At 36.3% G+C, this 16,616-nt stretch overlaps 1 protein-coding gene across 2 annotated transcripts in view; it reads left to right on the forward strand.

Annotated features, from left to right (window-relative positions):
- Positions 1-1,118: 1,118 nt before the first annotated feature.
- The window catches only part of zdhhc9 (zinc finger DHHC-type palmitoyltransferase 9), a 28,955-nt gene continuing 13,457 nt past the window's right edge, over positions 1,119-16,616 (forward strand). The window contains exons 1-3 of one of the 2 annotated variants that reach the window (XM_067387480.1): positions 1,119-1,905; positions 3,381-3,441; positions 14,748-14,910. In XM_067387480.1, coding sequence (XP_067243581.1) covers positions 1,739-1,905; positions 3,381-3,441; positions 14,748-14,910 — 391 coding nt within the window. In that variant the 5' untranslated portion in view covers positions 1,119-1,738. The remainder of the gene's footprint in view (positions 1,906-3,380; positions 3,442-14,747; positions 14,911-16,616) is intronic. The other variant, XM_067387489.1, reaches the window with a different exon arrangement.

Genomic DNA, 16,616 nt, shown 5'->3' on the forward strand with positions numbered 1-16,616 from the left:
GCAGGTGGCGCTGTGACTAACTGAATATTGGCATGAAGATGTCTTCAGGCCAGGACTCGTATCAGACATTGTATGCCTGATTTACAACAGCTTCCTCGTTCATGGTGAAACATCAGATTTTGTCAGGCCGCCACGGACATGCCGTTCAACGAAAACTCAAGATCTTCGCAATTTAACATTGCCAAGGCCTTTAGATTAGACTTACCAAATATGATGTTGATCTGATTAAAGCTCTATGAGGAGTTAATCACAGTGTAAAACATGTAATTTCCTGTTGCCCGCAGGTGGCGCTATGACTGTAACTGAATATTGCCATGTAAATGTCTTCAGGTCAGGACTCTAATAAAACATGTGAAGTTTGGAGCAGATCGGACATTGTATGCCCGGGTTACAACAACTTCCTGTTTCATAGCAAAACATCAAACTTTGTCAGGCCACCACAGACACGCCCTTCAGCGAAACCTCAAGATCTTCGCAAATTAACGTCGCAAAGGCCTTTAGATTAGACTGAGCAAATATGATGTTGATCTGATTAAAGCTCTAGGAGGAGTTTGTTAAAGTACAACATCTGGAAATGGCAAAAACAGCACAAATTTTGCAGAGAAAACTCAAAATATCTGACTTCCTGTTGAGTTTTCAGGGACATTTTCGAAGATACTGGTCTGTTACATCTGTCTACTGAATTTCATACTTATACGCGAAACGTAGCGCGAAGGGCGCTTAATTGAAATTTTGTAGGTGGCGCTATCAAGCCATTTTGCCACACCTAATTCTGAAACACATATTAGACATAAATTTTCACCACTTCTGACGCTTGTGCAAAGTTTCATGAGTTTGAGCATGTTTAAAAATGCGAGAAGAGAAGAAGAATTGACTGAGCAATTACAATAGGGTCCTCACACCATCGGTGCATTCTAAATAGAGAATGAATGTGCTCAAAATATCACATTCCTTAATGGGCTCAGAGGTAACAATATTTCTCTTAGTCATTTTGAATGATTGCTTTAATGATAGGTTGGATATTAGTATTGGTTGACAAAATTCCTTTGTTCCCTGTACAGTGAGACACTGGCCCTTTAAGAAGAGACATTTCAATCTAGGCGTGTTTCCTGCTCCCGATGAGAATCCAGGCTTGCTTGCATCCTACGACGCGAAATTGGAGGAATGATTATCTTACACATTACACGAATAATTTCGGTATAATCGTCATAGATCACAAAAGGCTTTACCTAAATTTATTGTGCACCCTTTAAAGAGAAAAGGGACGGATAATCCTCTCGGGATAGACGCTTTTAACCAACCTAACCAATGACATAAATGTCAGTCGGTCAAGGTCCACTCTCACTCCAGATGTGCTTTTAGCATTTACACGTTTATTTCACGTCAGCTTCGCTTTCTCGTTCGAAATCTGAACGGAAGCACTTTTAAATTGTGCCAGTATGGGAAATCTCCACTTTTGGATGAGGATTTTGCTTTTTGGTATCTGATTGGGACTTTAACCATGGATTTAAGTACAGAAGAGCAGATATGTAGAGCGACAGACGATTCATGAGGAACAAATCCTACAAACAAATCTTACACGTGAAGGAAGAATTACATTCTTGCGAAGAAGCTCCTGTATTTTTATTGCTGATAACTTTAAGCATTCGTTAATCTCAGGTTAATTATTTAGTGGACGCGGTTGTGGTTTATTTCGGGATAAATTGATAAAAGACAATCTGACTGTACATTCGCTACCATGTCGGCGGTGATGATATCACGGAAGGTTACTCGAAAATGGGAGAAATTACCTGGGAAAAACACCTTCTGCTGCGATGGACGGGTTATGATGGCTCGGCAGAAAGGAGTATTTTACCTGACCTTATTTCTCATCGTTGGAACCTGTTCTCTGTTCTTCGCCTTTGAGTAAGTGCATGTTATTGGTGATTATTATTATAGACCTCGTTTACACTGCAAGCGACGCGACTAACCACCGGAGCTGTCGAGACTGCACGCGCGCGATATCAGTGTGGACAGCTTCGTTTTTCTTTCATTACAATAGGGGTTTTGCAGTGTATATTGCCTTTGTATAATGCCGTTGCAATAATGAAAAAAGTAACAATAAAAAATGAAATATTCAGGCGCTTTTGTAGTCACAGCAAGCCATTTCTCTGTTGTGCCAGCTGAAACTGAGGTTACTGTACACGCCATGGCTGTGTATTCATATGACAGTAGAAACGAATCGTTCTTTTGTGTCGAATCTTTTCAAAGAATTGGTTGAAGAGGTTCAGAACGATTCGAATCGCTCTCAGCAGTTCTTGAATCAACAACTCGTCGACTATTTAAACAGAATACACAGTGTTATGGAAACATTCTAAATGTTACAAAAATGTAGGCTGCTGGAATTGTTTACAACTTTATCTAGTTAATATAGTTTATATCCTTTAATAATTATACTAAGTAAATATGAACGATTTTATTAAAAAATATGTATACTATATATGCATAATAAAACAAATTGAATGTTTCTTTCACTTGTTAAACTAATTAATTAATAATAGCCTATTCAATTAATAAATTAACATTATTATAGCAAGTGCAAATGCGTGTATAAACTAAGCTATCATGCTAATCGGGTTTCTGCTATGCTAGTACATAAGCTAACTAATACAGACATTAATGGTCATAATAACGTAGTTCAAACCGCATTTATCATAACATGATTTTGTAGGAATTGTAATCAGTCGCTAAACTCAATACCCAATAGGGTACCTCAGAGATGACGTGTTTTTGTATGCAAAACCCGGAAGCGAGTTAGCATTTTAGGACTTCCTGTTCCATCTCCCTAAAGTCTATTGGTGCGACCCAATTCGCGTACTTGTGCACTATTCTATGACGTTTTTAAGTATAAATAGTGCGAGTAGTGCGTTCAAGCTAAAAGTTCCAAAAAGAAAAAGTACACTTTAAATACCCGGATGATGCACTAAAATTAAAGGAAAAAACAAAGTGTGGAATGTTGGACACTTCGTGCACTCAACAGTCGCAGCTTTAATTACGTAGCAGAGGGGAAGGGAGGATCGGACTCCGTTGTTAAATGACAAAATAACCTCATACAAGTCACGCACTACATGGATGAGTGCATAGTGCACAAGTACATAGTGTATAAGTGCATAGTGTATAGTGTGTCATTTGGGACGCAACTTATGGGTTTTTTGAATGGGTTTGCTAAATCGCCTGAAGTAAGGTCTGTGGTGAACAAAGCCTCTAAATGTTTTCAGGTTTTGATCTATGACATAAAACACACCAGTTATAACCTGCTTGTGATTTTTTTTAAACCTTTATTGTGTCTTAAAAACGGTGGTTGCTAACAAGTTGCTAAAAGGGACTACTTTCTTTGGCAGGGACTTTAGACATCATCATGACAAACAGGACATTTGGACAGCATTTCTCATAAAAAAATGGATAAGTATTCATACACAGCGCAGATCATAATCAGCGAGCATGTTTTTTTAAATAAAGTTTGAGGAAGCTTGGTGGTGGTGACGTTGATCCGTGACCATGGTGTGCTGTTGTCCGTTTATAGCCTACTGTTAGCCTTTTATATCTGACGACTTTATTTAGGCTTCAAAATCTATAAATGTTGTGTTAACTTGTAAAGATTATCTTGATAGACAAAACGTGTAAGTGTCATAACCCTTTGTTAAACACAGAGCTTATTTTCTGCGATTTTCCAAAAGTCTATGGGAAAAATGAATAGGCTTTCAACCGAGGGAACCCGTGCGCCGCTAACTTCCGGGTTGGCCTACGAAAACGCGTCATCCCTGGGGCACTCTATTTCGAGGAGGATCTGATTTGTCTCCAGGGTTTCCAGGTTTTCACAACAAAATCACCTAATTGCTACTCAAAACTAGCCCAAAACCAGCCCAGTTGCATTTCAGGGTGGGTCCCACGGTAAAAAAAACCTATTCCAGGGGGTAAATATCATGTTATTTGGGGTCGCTTCAACCTGCGGACATGAAAACAACCCGTGGCAACAGTGTAAAAGTAGCCCAAATCTGCGGGCAAACCGCCGACTTGGCAACACTGTTTGTCACCACACCTGCTCTTTTGAGAAAACTGATCGAATGAACCAATTGGCGGGAATTAGTCAGACTTACCATCACTATATGTAATGTAGTCAACTGCTATTCATTAATTCATTAAAAAATACATGATTTATTGCCTGTAAAAGACAATAGGTTTCATTAAGGGAATGAGATATGAGCCTTTTTGGACCCTAATGTGAACCTAAAATAATTTAGAATATATAGATATTAATATATCTAAATACAGATTTGCTAATGAAAGATACAATTATTTCAAGTTGAATGAGATCCTTTGCCTGTTGATGGATGGGAAATTAAGAGCTGTGTCAATAGCAGGTTGCTGTCCATGTTGATAAAGCTGGATGTGAGCTTGGTTGGGTGGATATGGGCTCCCTTGTGTGGACTGTGACGTCTGTGGTCGGTGTTTCCTGAGACTCCAGTGCTGTGCTCCTCCATTAGGCCTGATCATCAGCATACAGGAAACAATTCCCTCCACAAACTCGCAGTCATGAATGGAGCTGCTGCACGCCATGTTCATATCACTGTCACTGATAATTAGTCCTCATGGGCCAGACATATTAGCATAGAAACTGGTCTGAGAGCTAAAGTTGAATTTCAAATTCCTAATAGAGGAACTGGAATGTTTTTTGTTTTGTTTGTTTTTGGAACTTACCATTTCAGTTCATCCTTAGATTTTTCATTGTCTATAACCAACTCCAGAATTGAATATCTTCTCTATGGACTTGAATTGATATTAGGTTTGAAACCATGTGATAATGTTTTATGAATACTTAAAATTGTATTATGAGTATTTTTTTTTTTTTTTTTTCAAATATAGCTTTCTAAGATTGTTATCAGCCCTAGATAAAAGTCTGGATGTGAATATAACAAAAGAATCACAATTATTATGAGGGTATCATCTGAGGTTAATATGGTCTACAGGGTCTTCAGTTTCAGTAGTGCACATTAATTTTATGTGCACTTTATCTTTTATTTAATACAGAGCATGAAATTCCAGAAGAGACAGACATTGTTTATGGAAACACATTGCTTCCAGCTATTCTGAACTTACAGGGAATTATTTATCGAGTATTGCTGAATGCTGACATTATTGTGTTCTGTGTCCTGTTTCTGGACAGTTTATTTCTCTGCAGGCTGAGTTTCAAGCACAAGACTGATTAGCAGGGCTGGACTTTGCACCATTTTTCTAAAGTGGTTCGTCTTTTGCTCTGTCTTCTTAAAGACAATGTATCCCACATCCCCTCCCATTCCTCTCCATATGTGTCCCTGTTTGCTGAAAGTCTCTGCACATAGGCCTATATTTTAATTTTTGGCTGTATGTGTAAACAAAACTGTAGGTTGCAATGCATTCATGTTTGTCGTGATGGAATATCAGATTTAGAGCAGTGAGAGGAGAGTTGATTATTTAGGCTTGAAATTCTGTGTGAAATCTGCAATGTGTCTGTGTGTGAAAGTAGACAAGACATAGTGTGCTGATTCTGCACTCACTTTGTCGATCCACTATTGACTGAACGGAGGAACCACTTGCTATTGATAACTTCAGTTTAAAGGTGAACTGTGTAATTCAATGTAAAAAAAAAAAATAGTTTTTTATTATTATTGAAAATATTAGATTCTTTCAGTAATATTGTAATGTGCTTTGTCACAAAAATGATATAGCTTTAAGTTATTTTTTATTTTTAGTTTAAGTTTAATACTTCATAATCTTATTTTATTTATGTTATTTGATAGGCAACATTTCTAGTTTTAGTTTAAATTTGTAATAAAATATCTATATTTATATTTTAGTTTAAGATTAGTTAACAGTAACAACACTGAAAAAACCTTACAAGTAGAAACAACTTAAAATAAGACATTTATTTACTGAATTCCTGAAACAGCAACATGACCTTTGGCATGAGTTTGGTGCAAAACTGTATGTTTGCACATCAATGTCAGACAAAGAGTGTTCAGGAAACCTGTTTGAAAACAGACATTATTTTTGCAATTTTGTTCAGTAATGCTAGTGATGCAGACTTAGACACTTTACCTTTAAAGAGTTAGTTCACCCAAAAATGAAAATAATGTCATTTATTACTCACCCTCACATCGTTCTACAACCGTAAGACCTTCCTTCAACTTCCGAGCGCAAATTAAGATATTGTTGATGAAGTCCGATGGCTCAGTGAGGCCTGCAAAGCCATTCAAACTCTCAAGATCCATAAAGGTACTAAAAACATATTTGAAACAGTTCATGTGAGTTCAGTGGTTCCATCTTAATATTATAAAGATACTTTTTGTGTGCCAAAAAAATAATTTTTCAACCATATCTATATGGACTGATTTCAAAACACTGCTTCATGAATCTTCTGAGCTTTTTTAATCTTTTTTTTCTCGAATAAGTGATTCAGATCTCCTATCAAACAACTGCTGAAATCACGTGACTTTGGACCTCCGATTCACTGATTCGATTCGTAAAGCTCTGAAGCAGTGTTTTGAAATCGGCCCATATAGATATTGTTGAAAAATTATTTTTTTGGGGGGTTTTTTGGTGCACAAAAAGTATTCTTGTCGCTTTATAATATTAAGATTAAGAACCACTGAACTCACATGAACTCTTTCAAATACATTATTACCTTTATGGACCAGTGGCTTTGCTCTCAATGCAAGCTTCACTGAGCCATCGGATTTCATCAACAATATCTTAATTTGTGCTCGGAAGATGAACTAAGGTCTTACGGCTGTAGAACGATATGAAGGTGAGTAGGTTAATAAATTACATTATTTTCATTTTTGGGTGAACTAACCCTTTAACATAATTCCGTCTTCTTAATGAAATAATTTTACACCAGTACCATAGTAGCACTTCATATATTGACAGTGTTCAGATTCCGTTGATTGTGTTCGCCAACTCATTCTTTCACCTTAGAAGTATGTGGTTCAGGTTTCACTCTGCCTTTGTCCTGTATGTTTGTTTTATGGCTTTGTTGCTCAGCAGCTAAAGGGTTAGTTCACCCAAAAATGAAAATTCTCCTCCCTCATGTTGTTCCAAACCCAATTTAACAATTTAACCACCACTTTCAAGGTCCCAGAAAGGTACTAAAGACATTGTTAAAATGGTCAGCGCGACTACAGTGGTTCAACCTTAATGATATGAAGCGACGAGAATACTTTTTGTGCGCAAAATAAAAAAAAAATAAAAAAACCTACTTTATTCACCGATATCTTCTATGCCATTCTCCTATTTTGTTTATGTTCAGAACGCTGACTTTTATTCTCTCGTATTCTTGTCGCTTCATAACATTAAGGTTGAACCGTGGACCTCTCAGATGTCATCAAAAATATCTTAATTTGTGTTCTGAAGATAAACGAAGGTCTTGCAGGTGTGGAACGACATGAAGGTGAGTAATTAATGACAGAATTTTCATTTTTGGGTGACTTAACCCTTTAAATGTCTATACATTTTATGTGTATCATTGAATGGTGGATAGTTACTCATGTTGTTGCTGTTGAATTGTTAAGTGTATGACTTGGTGTTTGTAGTCAGTGCCACGGTCTGTGTGAGCTCTCGAGGGCTGCCGTCTGTTGCTGTCCCTCTGCAGGGGTCTTGAGGAGAGAAGACTGTTCATCCATTTGAATTTTTGTGTCCCTGTGTTATGTGAATGCAAAACTGGAGCTGTGGCAAATTTGTCTCCATGAGGGATTAGGATACTGCTTTTTTTGGCCAGTAACGTGTAATTCATTAGCTTCGTGAATCACTCGCTCTTAAATTGGCAATCACTTTATGAAGAATTAACAGAGGCTGTGCATGAAATTTTCAGGCATGGCAATGTCATGGTACATTACAGCATTTTATATCTGTGTGACAGAGCTGAAATAACCTTTTGTACTTTTGTATCAGATTATCCACACCTATTGTGCTTTAAGCTTTCCTGAAAGTCACTTAACACCGGGAAAGCCACTGATGTCACATCAGGATGTAAAATTGCAATTTATTTGTTCACATGCAAATCTTTGTTATTGTCAGTGCTATTATTACATACTACTTTAATATCATGTCATCATGTTTTGCAATGCAAAATTCAAATGGATGAGGTGATTATTTGCATGTTGAATGTTTTCCTAGAACTTGCAGGACCATTCAGTCCTTAAGAGTTTGTCCTACTTTTTTTTTTTTTTTTTTAGTTATTTATACATCAATGCATGTTTCCATCCTTAGAAGTAATAACAAATAGAAAATCTTTCTCTCAGTATTTGGTGTATCTGTTAAGGAAGCTTGGTTCTGCATCAGAGTCAAGAATAGAACATGTGATTGTGTGATAGTTTAAAATAAGGAATATAGTCATATATCTTGAGCACCAAATCAGCATATTGAATTGAATTGAATGAAAAGTTATTTTAGTATATTTTAAAAGGTAATATAATCCTGTGAATTTTTTTGTTTAAATTTTCAGTGTCACATGATCCTTCAGAAATCATTCTAATATGCTGATTTAGGTTGTCACAATGAATCTACATGTTGTTTTTAGCTATCGTCTGCCTTTTTTCTCCCCTCATTATGCTTTCCGGTGAAGTACCGGATGTTTGCGCTGAACGCTATCAGTAATGATAATTGTCAGTCCTCCCTGCCCCCACCGATCTCCACCTAGAGACCAGCCTGACCAATGAAGCAGCTCTATTGATTTTATGAACACACAGATAAGCCTTTCCTTATAGCCAGCCATAAAACTTGTGTTGTGCTTCATGTTGTATTAAGTGTGGAAAACAGTCCTTTTCACTGTTCTCGGTGGAACAGTGTGTGGATAATTCACTAAGGACAAGCTGTGAAGGCAAACACAGTTACAGGAGTGGCTTTGATTGTGCCTGATTTGAACTACACATGTTTAAATGTCTTTATCCCACAGTTCTATCTATGCAATCATTTTAGTCTTTCACTAAATTTCCCCCATTTTGTTGCATACAATTCCACATGAAGTCAAAACTGACCCTGTTTACTTTAGTGATGCATGTTTCTGGTCTTATTGTGAACTCTTCATTTGGCGTGTTATTTCAGACACAACAATGTTTTTTCTTTGTACCCTTGATTTTGAATGAAATAACTTGCACTGATACTGTTTGATAATGCTAAGTCAAATGGCTGTTTAGGGATTGTTTTGCAAACTGTCATTCAGTCTAGCTCTATTGTGGTATGTGTAACGCCCATTTTTTGTGATCCAATTGATTACCACCCTACATTTTTTTCAGTTTAATATCCTGTTCCAGAACTGTCACATTATGGTAGTCAGATTGTTTGTGAATGGGAATTTGTGTTGATGTTCAACAATTAAGTGTTGATTATGCATATTGAGGCACAATACTTGCTGTGTTTTTTTTAATGTTCTTTTATGGAGGAAGTTAAGTGCTAATTATGGTGGTTAAATAACCTTGTACGTCAGTAGTGACGATAACAGAATCTTTAATATTGGAGCTGCTTATCTCTGGTATTGATTATGGGGAGAGAAGTCACATCCAGCACTGCATGATGGGTAATGTCCGGGAAGCTCAGGGCTGTCATAGGAACTGATGATGGCGCAGGTTCAGGATGGATAAAGTCATCAGCAGATGACACACACACACACACACACACACATGTTTGTTTTTGTGAATTGTGGGGACTTTCCATAGACTTCAATGCATTTTACACTGAACAAACTGTACATTCTATCCCCCTACCCTGCCCCTACCCCTAAACCTAACCCTCACAGGAAACTGTGCAAACTTTTACTTTTTCACAAAAACTCATTCTGTATGATTTATAAACCCATTTACATTGTGGGGACCGCTGGCTGGTCCCCACGATGTAGGTGAACTCAGGTTTATATTACATCATGGGGACATTTGGTCCCCACAATGTAATATAAACAAAAGCACACACACACACACACACACTGTTCTCCTCAGTTTTGCTCTGATCTGCCCCAACACAGCTTTCACAATAATAAATGGTTTTCCCTGCTGCATACTCAGGATCTGGGCAGTGGAAAGTTTTATCGACCAGCTCTGCTCTGGATTTTTCTCGCTTCTCTGTATGTTTTCCACTCTCATAGTTTAAAATGTATCAGACTAATCTGACCCGTCCCACAGGTAGTTTTCCAGTGTATTGATGGCTCTGGTATGCTGATACACCAGTGTGTGAAGCAACACAACTTATAACATGTAGTCTGACTGGAAATAATCTTTCTGTTGCTAATATTTCTTACAGCTGCAATCTGATGTACTGTTCCTAAAGCAGTAAATATGACGTGTGAGGAGACAAACCCACAAGCTAGTAAGCTAGACTGGTTAAACCGGTGTTCTAGTATGCATTGTAGGAGGATTAGATTGGCACATTATAGTTTGTATAAAACTCTAGATTCATCTTGTGTATTATAAGTTGTACTTGTAAGTCTAAATGAAGTATTTAACTAGTTTGTAAATCTGTTTGTATTAATGATGCATCAAAATATGTGGCTTGAGGAGAAATGTGCTACTACTTTAAGTGATTCAGATATGATTTTTGCCTTACAGACTACAGGAAATACTAAATGTCTTAGACTTGTGACAAATAAAAACATTATACAAATATTATACATTTGTAGAAACAATTCTCACTCAGAAACTGATAGTGAATTTCACAATTAATTACAAAGAAATAGAAAGAAATTACAAAGCAAGTAACATATTGAAGTGATTCTGGTTTATAGAGTTATAATTATGGATATTTTTCTTACAAAAACACTTAACTTCGTAAGGCCTTTAGTAACCCCCTGGAGTCGATTACTTTTATGATGGATGTTTGGCTGAAAGAAGAAAGTCATATATGAATATTACATTAAAAACTTCAGCAAATACTAGAAAGGTTGCCATGGTATCTCACTGAAAAAAATATGTTCAAGTTACTTATTTAGTACTAAAATTACTAAAAATAAAATTAAATTGAAGCTAAAATTAGTTAAAACTTAAAATTAGCACATAACAAAATTGTTAAACTTTAACTTTTTGTGATTAACTGAAAATCTAAAAGTTTATTAATTATTTATAGTAATATAATAGTATATAACTAATGCTTAAAGGTGCCCTAGAACTTTTTTAAAAAAAGATGTAATATAAGTCTAAGGTGTCCCCTGAATGTGTCTGTGAAGTTTCAGCTCAAAATACCCCATAGATTTTTTTTAATTCATTTTTTTAACTGCCTATTTTGGGGCATCATTATAAATGAGCCAATTCAGGGCTACTGGCCCTTTAATTCTCGTGCTCCATGCCCATGGAGCTCGTGCTTGCCTTGAACAGTGCATAAACAAATTTACACAGCTAATATAACCCTCAAATGGATCTTTACAAAGTGTTCGTCATGCATGCGTCGGATTATGTGAGTATTGTATACTGTTATATTGTTTACATTTGATCCTGAATGAGTTTGAGGCTGTGCTCCGTGGCTAACGGCTAATGCTACACTGTTGGAGAGATTTATAAAGAATGAAGTTGTGTTTATGAATTATACAGACTGCAAGTGTTTAATAATGAAAATAGCGACGGCTCTTGTCTCCGTGAATACAGTAATAAACGATGGTAACTTTAACCACATTTAACAGTACATTAGCAACATGCTAACAAAACATTTAGAAAGAAATTTTACAAATATCACTAAAAATATCATGTTATCATGAATCATGTCAGTTATTATTGCTCCATCTGCCATTTTTCGCTATTGTTCTTGCTTGCTTACCTAGTCTGATGATTCAGCTGTGCAGATCCAGACGTTCTGCCCTTGTCTAATGCCTTTCATAATGTTGCGAACATGGGCTGGCATATGCAAATATTGGGGGCGTACACCCCGACTGTTACGTAACAGTCGGTGTTATGTTGAGATTCGCCTGTTCTTCGGAGGTCTTTTAAACAAATGAGATTTATATAAGAAGGAGGAAACAATGGAGTTTGAGACTCACTGTATGTCATTTCCATGTACTGAACTCTTGTTATTTAACTATGCCAAGATAAATTCAATTTTTCATTCGAGGGCACCTTTAAATAATACTAGTCCCTGTATTTTACTATTATTGTCTTAAACTGTGCGTAATCAACCTCCCACAACACTATCATAGTGGGCAAACACAAATTGCATTTTTATTACAAAAATGTAGTGCTTTGTATTGTCATTACTAGTCATATCTTCTGTCTCACTGTATTGTAGTTATTGTTAGAGTAAAGATGTCATTTTCACATGCAGAACAGCAGTTTTCCCCCTGAGAGTGAATGTACTGTGCCTGTGATGAGATGTACCATTAAAGTGATGTATTAGCCATACATTATATTAGTATAGCAGGTCTACATTGAAGGAGAGAGTGGTGTAGGAGAGCCAGGGTGACCCTATTAATAGCTCAATGCAGTGGCCTGTGGAGCCGACCAATCTGCTGCAGGCTGAGCAAAGGAGGCACTTTTACCGGACCCAAGTCATCTGCAATTTATGGGAGCAACCATATTCATTGCTGTATGGCTGTCTGCCTGTGGGAAAGGAGAAAGCACAGTCAGTCATAGTAAACATCCACCCTGACTGCTTCATTGTTGGCTTTAAAAAGACAGTCTTTAGGGATGAACTGAGCTGGACAGATATTACAAAACCTCTTCATCAGCGATCTCCTATTTTATTTCAGGGAGAAACAGCCAACTAATTCTTCATCAGAAAGATAACAAAAATGTTTTTGTGTTAGATTTAGGAAAGTTAAAGCCCAAAACATTGGCAATCCAATTGAAATGTTTTTGCTTTAGTGAAATTAATGTGTGAAACTAACTTTTTGTAAGGAAAAACTCTTAGCAGCATTTATGTGATAAATGTGGATTGTGCAATTTTTCATTGGCACTTGCATCATCAAACAGAATCTAAGAAATATTTTATTTTAATTCATTTTATATTATTTTCCATTCATTCTATATTATATTATATTATATTATATTATATTATATTATATTATATTATATTATATTATATTATATTATATTATATTATATTATATTATATTATATTATATTATATTATATTATATTATATTATATTATATTATATATTATAAATTAATGTTTTCCAAACACACCCTTATCTTTTAAGTAAAGCCGGCTTTGGCCATCTGAGACTAATTTTGTGAATCCTACACGATTCCTCTGATTCTCTGATCCTCAGCTAAATTCTGTAGTCTTTGATAGTCTGTTGTCGCCGACAACCAAACATGTCAAACTAGCAACCGTTGCGATCACATTTTACCTCTGCTGCAATTAGTGTGACAACAACAAACCACCACTTGCTCCACGCACGCATTTCTTTTTTTTCCCCAGTTTTCTTTTCAAGAAAAGCCATGATCAAAATGAATGCTAGAAATTTTTGTTTGCTCCAGACGATTCTTCTTGTGCAGTGTTGGGGAAAGTTACTTTTAAAAGTAATGCATAACAATACTGCATTACAGCATAAAAAGTAACAAATTGCGTTACTTAGTTACGTTTTATGGAAAGTAATGCAATACTTTATTTTTGCGTTACTTTTTCTTACCTGGGCTCGGCTTGTTTGTTTATTTTTTAATGACAACAAAAAAAAATCTATTTTTGGCAAATGAATAAGCCTCAGGCTGAAGAGTGCATATTTACATCTGTACAGTAGAGGGCGCAGCTCAAACAAACCTTTCAGCTATGCTGCCGTTCTGGATTAAAGAAGAACAGGATACAGGTCTATGATACAGGAGAAGGAAGTTCAACTCTCTTATTTCTCAATCTAATGTAAAGTAATTTTTGCTTATTAAAATGGTTGAAGTAGATCATTGAAGGTCAGCAGCAAAGACATTGGTTAATAAAGTGAGATTAAATACATTAAGTATATTTGTGTAATTTAATATAGTAAATTATTACAGGTTTGTGTAAAAAATTGTGTGAGATTGCATTTTTTCAAACAATTTTTTTTGTTTTTGTTTTTTCATTTTGAGGAATACTGAATGTTTTTGTACAAGTGAGATGAGTAAATGCATGTTCACATTTAGTCGAGAACTACAAAAACCATCATGTTAACATGATGTATTTCTCTCAACATGGGGACAGGAGAGCTGTCAGTCAATAAAAGTGAAAAAGTAACTTGCGTTACTTATTTGAAAAAAGTAACTTAGGTATTTTGTTGTAAATTGAAAAAGTAATGCATTACTTTACTAGTTACTTGAAAAAGTAATCTGATTACGTAACTCAAGTTACTGTAATGCGTTACCCCGACACTGTTCTTGTGTGTGTCCATTTTTAACACAATTCGACTGCCGTACAGTCTGAAATTAATGGCAACTGATATCCTACAGTGTGACATGGCTTACACGGGCATCATGTTTGTACAGTCTGACAAGCAACAGTCACAAAGGACTATTATAACTCGCACAGTGTGCACCCAGCTTTAGATAAACAGATAGTCCCATCCCCAAACTCACAGCATTGGCTGAGCCAGTGTTACTGTCGGGTTGCTCAAACATTTTCCTAATTTGTTTTGTGGCATTAATAGCACAGAAATTCCATGCTTCACTTTTTTCAACTAGAGTTATAGCTGTTATGCTTTATATGCTTTATATGCTCATTTAACCTGTGTGCTGTTAATTTCATGTTGTCATTGTCATATTTTGTAACCCTGCTTGTTCTCTTGTTCTGTACAGGTGCCCGTACCTGGCAGTGCACCTGTCTCCGGCCATCCCGGTGTTTGCAGTGTTGCTCTTCGTCTTCGTAATGGCCATGCTGCTCAGAACCAGCTTCAGTGACCCAGGGGTGCTGCCACGGGCATTGCCGGAGGAGGCCAACTTCATTGAGATGGAGATCGGTGAGTGTGAGGCTCACTCAGTTCAGGAAAGAGGATTTGAGGTTCAATGCCACAATTTGTACGATCAGTGCTATCTGGGGGTGTTTTGACCCAGTGAGGGGAAGAACATGAATAGTGTAGCAAGCGTGTGCCGTAAGTGGGACGGTGTAAGCCCAGACCTGCTTATTAATTTATTGTTTTGTTTTGAGATTAAAAAGCTGAGTGCGCTGGGCCATGAACTCTGAGTTCATCTGTGAAACATTATGTTCTTCTTGACTTCAAGCTTGATGGGTTGTATATAATGGTTGTCACATTTATTTATTTATTTATTTTGGATAACCTCAGGGGGGTATTCCAGAAAGCAGGTTATGTGACATACCTGGGTATGTTTAAGAGTAAGCAAGCGGATTACCTCAACTTTCAGTTCCAAAAATGGAGGTAACTTTTAGGGTATGTAAGTAGCCTTAGCAAGTTAGCTTAAGAGGAATTCAGATGTGTATTATATTATCAATATGGTTATATTAATGTATCTAAATTTGTTATATAGTTACAGTTATATACACAATGTTATAATATACAATATCATATATTGTATAATATATCATATTATATCATCTCACACATGGATCTGCTTTTTATCCTTTATAACAGGACATTTTCTATGCTATAATTTCTATAATAAAATGCATATCATATATGTGATATCTTATTAAATAATTAGCATCAAACAAACAATATTAAGATTAAAAATGATTGCATAACCACCCAGTAGGTGGTGATGTGCACCAAGTAGGTTATGTAAATCGCCATTAAACAAAAGAAGAAGAATGAAGTAGAATGGCGCGCTTTTTCTTAGCGTCTGTTTCCATGGTGAATCATCGATTCGTCGCTCTGTTGAGAATGTCTTGTGTGTTACCCGGGAACATACTCTGGGTTGGCTGAACTTACTCCCGGACACATTTTTGGAACCAGCATACCTCGAGTAAGCAAGGTTTGGGTTAATCAACAGAGAGTTCAGGGTATATGTGACAGTAAGTTAACCCTGCTTTCTGAAATACACCCCTGATATTGAAGAACAGTTTAACTAAGGTACCCAAAGATGTATTTTGTAACATTTAACTTTTAGATAAGTACTTAAGGAATAGTTCTTCCCTCATGTTGATCAAAACCTGTATGACTTTCTTTCCTCTCTCAAAGATAAAATAACATGTTTACGCAACTATTTTTCCATGCAAGATTAAGAAACAGTGACTTAGGACCAGGGCCATAACAGCCAGAAAGCTTGGACTCCTCTCGCTGTTCAAACAAATAGGGCTGTGCTCCTCTTATATCGAAATCCTCCGATATTTCTCTTTTAAAACTATTGTTTTAGACTTCTAATTTGTGACGAGTGTTTTGTTTTGTTCTCTCCTATCATGGATAGATGCATTTTTTTGGCTTCAAAATATCATTATAAAGCTTGGAGAAGCATTTTTAAATATATCTCAGATTATACACCTAGGATGGCTTGAGGGTGAGTAAATCATGGGATCATTTTCATTTTTGGGTGAACTTTTCTTTATTCTCTTAAATCCCTTTAAATCCTTTAATTATTTAATTCCTTTAAATAAAAATAGCATACCCCTACACCCAAATGACCATGTTCAAGACATGGTCTTTTGTGCATCAGGAAGGACAAAAAATAAATGCAATCACTAAAGTGCTATATTCTAAATGATATGTTGGCT

The sequence above is a fragment of the Chanodichthys erythropterus genome, chromosome 1, assembly GCF_024489055.1.
Source record: "Chanodichthys erythropterus isolate Z2021 chromosome 1, ASM2448905v1, whole genome shotgun sequence".
NCBI classification, from domain to species: domain Eukaryota; kingdom Metazoa; phylum Chordata; class Actinopteri; order Cypriniformes; family Xenocyprididae; genus Chanodichthys; species Chanodichthys erythropterus.